The sequence below is a fragment of the Poecilia mexicana genome, unplaced genomic scaffold (genome assembly GCF_051168715.1).
Source record: "Poecilia mexicana isolate PSO_F unplaced genomic scaffold, ASM5116871v1 scaffold_1, whole genome shotgun sequence".
Classification (NCBI taxonomy): Eukaryota; Metazoa; Chordata; class Actinopteri; order Cyprinodontiformes; family Poeciliidae; genus Poecilia; species Poecilia mexicana.
This window is the reverse complement of record NW_028263370.1, coordinates 8436155-8444858: the sequence shown is the minus strand read 5'-3', so window position 1 is coordinate 8444858 and position 8704 is coordinate 8436155. Positions and strand designations below refer to the sequence as shown.

General features: G+C 39.2%; 1 protein-coding gene across 1 annotated transcript; it reads left to right on the top strand.

Annotated features, from left to right (window-relative positions):
* Positions 1-1433: 1433 nt before the first annotated feature.
* On the top strand, positions 1434-8658 carry LOC106921803 (nicotinate-nucleotide pyrophosphorylase [carboxylating]). The gene is made up of 4 exons (XM_014993707.2): positions 1434-1691; positions 2460-2770; positions 6859-6990; positions 7079-8658. Exons 1-4 carry the CDS (start codon positions 1439-1441, stop codon positions 7274-7276), a joined length of 894 nt encoding a protein of 297 aa, XP_014849193.2. The 5' UTR covers positions 1434-1438; the 3' UTR covers positions 7277-8658.
* The last annotated feature ends 46 nt before the right edge of the window (positions 8659-8704 follow it).

The window sequence follows — 8704 nt, the reverse complement described above, 5'->3', positions numbered from 1 at the left end:
TGAAAGATGGTTCTACAAAAGTCAAAATACTGAGTCAGTATTTTGACTACAAAGAACAGCAAGTGATATTTTCCATTTAGTACCTCCTTTAGGATCTTTGAGTGCACATTACAGTATTGAAATATGAAGTTTAGAAAAAAAAAAAAAACAGTGCTGCCTAACTCATAGAGTGAGCCAAAGTTGCCACTAACTTTGACTTTTGTTTCTTTTTCTGTACCATAGAAAGTATTCCTGGCCTGGTGCTTTTGTATTTATTTATGTTTCCTTCCTGTTCTCACTGCAGCCCTTGGCTCATCCTGCACATGGTTCTGCTGGGGGTTTCTTCCTGCCGAGGCCGAGTTCGGCTCTCCTCTTAAAGGAAACTCGTGTTTCATCCTCTCCATTGTGTTTATTCATAATGGGTCATCAAACATCAAATTAAAGTAAAGATCTAAGCAATTTGTGAGTTTTATTATATAGATAACTGGCAATAAGCTTAGGCTGTAGTGAAAATGTTAAACTGGATTTTTTTTTTTGAATGCTGAGGTTATATTTGTGTTAATCACCCCTAATATCAATAAACTGCACTGAAGTGAAATGGAATATGCATGATTTTAATACCATACCAGGTTATGGCAGCAAAAATGTAGTGTAATGTATATATTTCTCTGCATTTTATCTTGTGAAATTCTCTGCAAAAGGCTTTTAGATTAAAATTTTTTGTCAGATTATACAAACTAAATCAAAGCAAACAGAACTCAGTGGGGGAAAATAAGCTCCAGATTTGATTGCATAGAACTAGAATGAATTTTCTCTGCAACAAAACCTGAATTCAGAGGCCTGTTAATCAATAAAAAAACAATCAATGCTAATCCTATGGTGTGGCCTCTGAGTGCGCCTGTAAACATTCCAACATGGACACAAGGTCAAATTCCACGCCACATTTTGCTTGGGGCCATGTGTGCTCACTTCTGTCCCACTGCAGCCTGGGATCTACAGACACAGAGAGCCACTGAGAGAAGAAGGTATGCATCTCATTTGCATTTATCATGCTGTTGCAGTCCCAGCCTAGTATACTGTGTATTATTCCTTTGTGTTCTAGGTTGGAGCTTAGAGTATGGCAGAGCACAAAGGAAGCAGAACTTTTAAGCATGCTGCTTTGTGTTGCAGACTGAGCAAAAGTTCATTTTTTGACTCAGAAGGGTGATGAGTCTAAATGGACCTTGTGAGACATTACTCAGTCACAATTATCTTCTTGTACAATCTAGTCTTCTTGCAGCTGCTATACTGGAAACAGGAATAAAAACAGAAATCAGAAAAATGTGTTAGTTCATAAGAAAACTTAAAGTCACAGGCAAAAAAGAAATGATTTGACAATGCGTAGCCTAATTTTGGTTCCTATTTTCATTAAAAGATTAGATAATTACAGCATACATTTCTTTAAATGCAGGTTTGTAGCATGTCTGGACCAAAAGCACAAGTGGTCCATTCGATTCCAACCTACAGCCTGACCCGGCTTGCACGAGAGTGGCTTGCAGAGGACACTCCAAACTTTGACCCGGCAGGAGTCTGCGTGGGATCAGAAGAAGTGGAGGCAAAGTTGTTGTGTAAAACTCCTCACACCGTGCTGGCAGGAAGCCCTTTCTTCACAGCAGTGTTCACTGAGGTGGGCTGCACCGTGGACTGGATGTACCAGGAAGGAGCGGTGATCGGTAAGCATCGGTAAATTAAATTACTACAAAACCTCCACTGACATAAGGTAAAAGCACTGACTGTTTGGCGAGAACAATGCTCCAGTTATCTTTTTATTTACTTATCTTTCTTCTTGAGATCTTGATGTTTGTTACATCTAAATATGTCCTGAAGCGATATGGGCTGACAGGCCCCTCAGCAAGGAAAAACTCCAAAAGAAGCACAATAAAACAGACTGCAGTTTGCAAATACACACAGGGACAAAGAACTTAGTTTTTGGAGACATGAGAAGTACTGTAGTCGGATGAAACTAAAGATGGTCATTATGTTTGGCCATAATGACCATCATTACATTTGGAGGAAAAGCAGGGGTGCTTGTGCCATGGTGAAGCATGGGAGTGGCATCATCTTGTTGTGGGGCAGGAGGAGCTGGTACATTTCTCTTTCTGATTATTGTGGCATTTAGCAAATAGAAATAATTTTGATAATTCTAACTGACCTAAAACAACAACAACAACAAAAAATGTTTGGTTTGATTTAACTTCAGATAGCAAGAAAAAAAAACAGACCTCTCTTTTTATTTGGTGTATATAAACGTCTGGTTTCAGCAGTACTATGGCGTACATAAAGCTGATTGTAATTTGCTGATACAAAGAATATAAACTGTGCATTCAGATAGGAGTCAAATTAAAAAGAGAATAATGTTCCTGACATGCCATGATGCAGAAAAGGAACAAAAAAAAAAACATCCAGCACCTCCATCTCCCCATTTTCTGTAACACCTGTAGGTCCAGATGCCGTCACAGTGACTGCTGTGGTGAGAGGCCCAGCGAGATGCCTCCTCCTCGGGGAGCGCCCTGCTCTAAACTGCCTGAGTCGCGCCTCGGGGATCGCCACCCGCTGCTCTCAGCTCCAACTGACGGCAAAGTCTGCGGGCTGGCACGGAGAAGTGGCTGGCACCCGTAAGACCACCCCGGGCTTCAGGCTGGTGGAGAAGTACGCCATGCTGGTGGGCGGCACTTCCATGCACAGACAGGACCTGAGCGGGATGGTGATGCTGAAGGACAACCACGTCTGGGCGTCGGGGAGCATCACAGAGGTGAGCAGCTGCAGAAGACATTCGGTGGTTCAAGATGAACAAACAGGAAGACGGTGCTCAGATGATCACGGCGCAACAGCTTTGCATCTTCAGTTCATACAACGGCATGTCAAATTTTGTGGGGGCGCCACTGCACAACAGATGGCACAAATCCACCAGATTTTGCCAGCTACAAACAGTGTTAGATGTAATTTTCCGTTTCTATAGCAACAAAACACAACACCAGATGACATGGTTTTAAAAGGGTTTAAAATGTTGCTGAACAACCAAAACATTTCCAAAAAGGAAACCACAACCAGGCAACTAAAATGTTTAAAAACTTTACTAGTAAATAATTAACCAAGTCGCAAGACAAAATGAGTTTTTGAATTTTACAACGAGAAGCTAACCATGAATTACTTCTTAATAAGAAGCATTATTCTCATACTAATATTTTATTTGCTTATATACAGATGAGTCCCATGCAGATATACATTAGGGCTTCATTTTCAATTCTTACTGAGTTTCTTTTGTAAAGCTAGAGGTCTTTATTTCATGGGAGAGAAAGAGGAACCAGAAATTGAACCCAGAACAGCTGCGTTGAAGACCAGTCGCTGTGCACGGGGTTCCTGCCTGACCCACAGCACCACGCTGTGCTGCAGGAGTCCAGCTTAGATAAATAAAATACACAAGGTTTTTTTTGGGGGGGTGTAGGGGGGATTCTATCTAGTGCATGCCTCTCCAAGTCAGAGAGAAACTCTCCATCTGAGACACACATATCTGTTGAAAATGTTACTCTGATAAGAATGACACCTTAAAGCACCGTTGTTGTTTTTTTTACATACAGACATTGCAAAAAGAAAGCCTCTTTGCTTCAGTGGTCATTTTCTGTAGGATGCTATCAGTCTTTTGCAATGTTGTGAGGGAATTATGGCTCGTTCTTCTTTTCAAAGAAAGTGGGAAGTCATTCCTAAAGGCCTGCCTGGAGATGTCACCACAGGGAATTGATTGGATTGGGGTCTGGACTTTGACTAGACCATTCCATCACCTTGATTCAGCCACCCTGTTGTAGATGTGGAGCTGTGTTTGCAACCTGACGTGATCTAGTTTGAGATAATCTTCAGATGTTTTCCAGATGGCCTCTCACTTGCAGTCAGAAGATTGTGGGTTTGATTACAGCTTCCCTCTGTTAGCGTTCCCAGGGCCAGAATTAGTGATTGCGGTTGTGTGAATTTAGTTCTAGAATGACAAGTGGTGAGCATGGCTTGAAAAATGTCTTCATAAATTCAGCTACTGGATGATCATGAGCACAATGATTTGAATGTGGCCAGGTCGTGTGGGCTCAAAAAAGCCTAACTCATCACACCTCCATCATGAAATTTGACACTTGGGTATGAGGTGTGTGTGTTTAGAATATGGTTTGGTTTCTCATTCCGAACAAACATCGATGACATGATTTATTCAGATGAACTTTTGAAAACATAGTTTATGTCGACATTATGTTTTTTAAAGAGAAGAATCTTGGAAACCCTTCAAAAATATGCCTTTCTTTTTCTGCTTTTCAAAACTGTCTGTGATTAACTTAAAAGGACAGAAATATATATAATCCATTGTGCCATTTTACAGCACAATCAAGTAAAACTTAATCAAGTAACTTAGTTACTTCAGTTAACTAACTTATTTGTTTATAGAAATACTGCATATATCAAACATGACTAAAAAAGTTTGATTTCCAAATCTGACGCCTTGAAATTCGGCCTCTGTCTCTTTAAGAAACTTCTGCTCTTTCTGACACTCTGACACAACATTGCTTTTCCATTATTCTGTTAACAACAGTTCTTAGGAGAACTGAACTGGGAAGCAGTTTGCATGCTGAGCTCAGCAGATGAGCCGTTCCACCAGGTGTTTGCCAATCACTGCTGACGCTAGTCTGAAGGAGCAGAGTGGGCGAGGTGTGGGGGGACGGGTGCTCTGTGAGGCAGAAGCCTACATCTCCCAGAAGGAGCTTCGTGGAAATAAGTGGTGCTGTCTGTGACTGTGAGCAAGCATTCATTACGCAACCCTAATGTCCTTTTAGTTTCTTCGAACTTCATGCATTATTTATTTTTCTGAGATTACCGTCAACCCTGATTCTCCTTTCGATTCCGGCTTCTATTTGGTCATAGTTCACCTTTGGTTCACCTCAGCTTCCCTGCCACTTTCCTTGCCACAGCTTTCATCATTAGTCTGCCAGGTTCTCGTGGTACTTTGTCTCTGCAGTTAGTCCCATTGAACCCACCTGTCAGTTATACAACTCACCTGTTTTCTTTCTTGTTCTTTTCTGAATGTTGTTGTTGCCAGATTCCCTGTTCTGTTCATTTTCATCTCATGCTGTTCCAAGGTGCTTCAGTTTAAAAAAAATAAAAATAAATTATCACCATGGCATATTTTAGCAGTCGTCTGTGCACTGACTCTGCAAAAACCTTTATGATGGGAACATCAGTAGTTTTAGTCTGGAGTCCAACTTTTCATTACTTTTCTTTTGCTACTGCAGTTTAATGTTTCTTTCTTTGTTTATTGTGTTATGTTTTTATCACATGGAGCACTTTGAATTGCTTTGTTGCTGCAAATTTATACAAATAAACTTGATGATGATGTCTTGTTAATTGGTTCAATAGGATATGAAATATCCACAAATGCTTAAATAGGACAATTTTAACGTTGATACCAACAGCACTTATATCTCCAGGCAGTTGTGATTATAAACTGTGTATAAATCTTTAGCTGGCTCAAGTTTTATGCATTCACATAGTTCTTCAAATTTCCAGCATTCAGTCTTCTGTGTGAAAATTCACGGGTAGCAGATAAAATCCAGTAGAGTTTTTTTTTTTGTCCACTTGCTAACGACTCTTAATCACATAGGAAAACTGATTTAGAAAAATATGGCTATATTGCACTCAATTTGCAAAACAAATCTATTGGAATCGACTTATTTTATGCGTTAGAACAAATTAAAACACATTGTTCTCTGACTGAAGAGAAAGAAGAAGCAGCATAATGTCATTCTGGACATAATGCTGCTCTAGCAGAAAACTAGAGGAACTGCTAAGACATTCACATTTCACCCAGATTTAAAAGGATTGCTAAACTCTACATCATTTTAGTCATAGTCATTAAGAGTCACTGTGGTTAAATGGCCACATCTAATCTGACAGACTTTTCCTAAGGAATAAAACTGGATCAGATGGAGTGCTATAGCTGCAAATGGTTCATCCAAATATGTTTAATCTACAACATAACTGTGATGATCCATAAGACATGAAGGATCGTGTCTTATGCCAGTTACCCTGCTGGGGTTCCATATAAATGTCTTCAGACATTTATAGTCTAAAGACTATAAATGTCTTCAGAACCTAAAGCACTTAAACGAAGTGAAAGATCTTCTTTTGTGATGTGCAGAAGAGCTAAGGCAGATGCTGCTTTCCTAATATTGACGTGGTCAGTTGCTATGCAGTCTTTAAGTTTTAATCGAGAAAGGTACTTTGAATCATGTTCTTATGTACAGTCATCAACTTTTCTTTTTTTTTATCTAAAAAATGATTTGTTCTTACATTCAGCTCACCAGAACAAGTCTGAATTTAAAAGTAGGGAGAAAAAATGTGGCACACTGAATCTGCTGGCAATCATTAGTAATGTCGTTCTTTAAACCAACGCCTTCTTTAACATCTCGCAGTGATGTCCATGCAAAGTTTGGTTAAACTTAATTGGGAGTTTGCTTGGTCTTAAAGTCAAGTCTTGCCTCCTTGTTTAACATCTATTTTGTTTCTTCACAAAAAACAAAAACAACAAAAACAACAACTCTGGTCTGTCTTAACGGTCGCAATGTGATCATTGTTTCTCATTGCATCTTTTTATAGAGTGTTTTGAATTGTTGCAAGGGCCGATGGCTCATAGCACACTTGACACTATCACACTTGACACGGTGACAATGATAAAGCAGTGTTAAAATACGTCTGTTTTTGTACTCTGAAAATAACCAGTGATCCCCACATGACTGACAGATGTCCAGAGTCCAGGCACCGTTCGCTTACTTCTGCAAAGACAAACTTAGAATCCTGTTTGTTTCTCAGGCCGTGAAAGTGGCGCGCTCAGTCTGTGGCTTCAGCAGCAAGATTGAAGTCGAGTGCCGCTCCACAGCGGAGGGAAGAGAGGCAGCCGCAGCCGGAGCAGACATCGTCATGTTGGACAACTTTCAGCCGCAGGTAGGGCATTTCTAAACTCATAAGTTCAAGAAATAAAATTTTAACTGCAGAACTATCAAGCACCCATTTCCACATTTCTCCTTTGCAGGAGCTTCACGTTGCAGCGCGAGACCTGAAGAACGAGTTCCCATCTCTTCAGATAGAGGCTAGCGGAGGAGTCACTCCTGAAAACGTAGCTTCATATTTCTCCTCACATGTAGACATTATTTCTCTGGGTTGCATCACTCAGGGATGCCCAGTTTCAGATTTTTCTCTGAAAGTTCAAAAGCCAGGTGCAAACAAGTGATTGCTAAACTAATTGTTGTCATAGCAACAATGACAACAATTACAACTGTAATTGAATAGTGGAAAGAAAGTAACAGATCAGTGCAAAAAATATAGACATATAAAATACTGCATTTGCTTGCATTCAGTGCAGTTGACTATATTACTATATAGACTCAACTGGTGGCCCTCCCCCCCTTGCAAACAGTGAGACACGGTGGTGGCAACATTACGGGGTGGGGATACTTTTCAAAGCGAAATTTTAGGCTATTCTGGGAGAGAAAAATACAGTTTGACCTTTCAAACCCTTTAGGAAAATAGATTTATGTCTACTGGTGAATTATGATTTAATGCAAATAGATTCATGTGTGCATATATTTTAGCAGAGCACTGTAAATAAAACAAAAATCTTTTGTTTCTGTTGTGGAAAAGTTGTAGAGGTTGTTTGTTGATTAATCACATCTTGTTTGTCATTTCAAAAGAAGAATAGAAACTGGATTTGACATGCGATGGATTTGTAAAATACACTTCAGCAGAGGAACTGCAGTCACAAGTTTAAATTAAACAGAACAAAGATGGAAAACAAAAGCAAAGCAAAAATTAAACTAAGATAAGTGCTTACCAGTACAGAAAAGTGGATTGGGTTATACAGACAGGTATTTCAGGGCTGTGTTTATTGTTTACCTCTGTTTTTCATTCTGGATTTCTGTATGTTGTCTAAGCCTGTTTGAGTGTCACATGAGTCTCAAACAGCCTCACGCACTTGCATTTTATCTGTACGTACATGTCACTTAGTCTGTGCGTGTTAGGCAATTTGTGCTCATGAATTTAATCATTTGCTTGTGGAGGAGTCTTTCTGAATTCATAATTATCACATTTGTGAGACTGAAGATAAAAAAAAAAATATCTGTCAAATTTGATTATTTCTGTAATTTGTAACTGTGCGTGTGTTAGTTTATTTTGTATTGATATTTTCTAGATATTGGTGTGCACATTTGAAAACACATTTGGAAGTTACCAAAGTCATGCAGAAAATGTTTTTCAGTTCACAAATCATGTTTTGCTCACATAAGTATCCAAAGTTACACACAAACAGACTTACACAGTTTACAAAAGCACAAATATTTATTTTCTCTCACCATCACTTCCAGGTTGGTGGTGAGTTTGTTTTACATCAAGAGGAGGTTTTAAAGTTTATTGTGAAAAAAAGTGGCTGATCTGTGAGCCCGCCCAAAAGACGTGGCATTTATGGGCATTTTTCAAGAAAAAGGCTTTTGCAAACCTAAACAGAGCTGAAACATGTTTAGCCAACAACATTCAGACATGAAAAGATGTCTTTACGGGGAAGATGTTTACATTTTAAACATTTTAAGTCCCTTTAAAATAAAACCAACACAATCTGAACCAAGTGGAGTGTTTTATTGAAAGAGAAATAATTAGAAATGTTCTA

Excerpts from the sequence above, each read along its gene's own strand:
- LOC106921803 (XM_014993707.2), top strand. The coding sequence starts at position 1,439 with ATGTCTGGACCAAAAGCACAAGTGGTCCATTCGATTCCAACCTACAGC. Across the intron at positions 1,692-2,459 it reads CCAGGAAGGAGCGGTGATCG|GTCCAGATGCCGTCACAGTG; the intron begins GTAAGCATCGGT and ends TAACACCTGTAG. Across the intron at positions 2,771-6,858 it reads CGTCGGGGAGCATCACAGAG|GCCGTGAAAGTGGCGCGCTC; the intron begins GTGAGCAGCTGC and ends TTTGTTTCTCAG.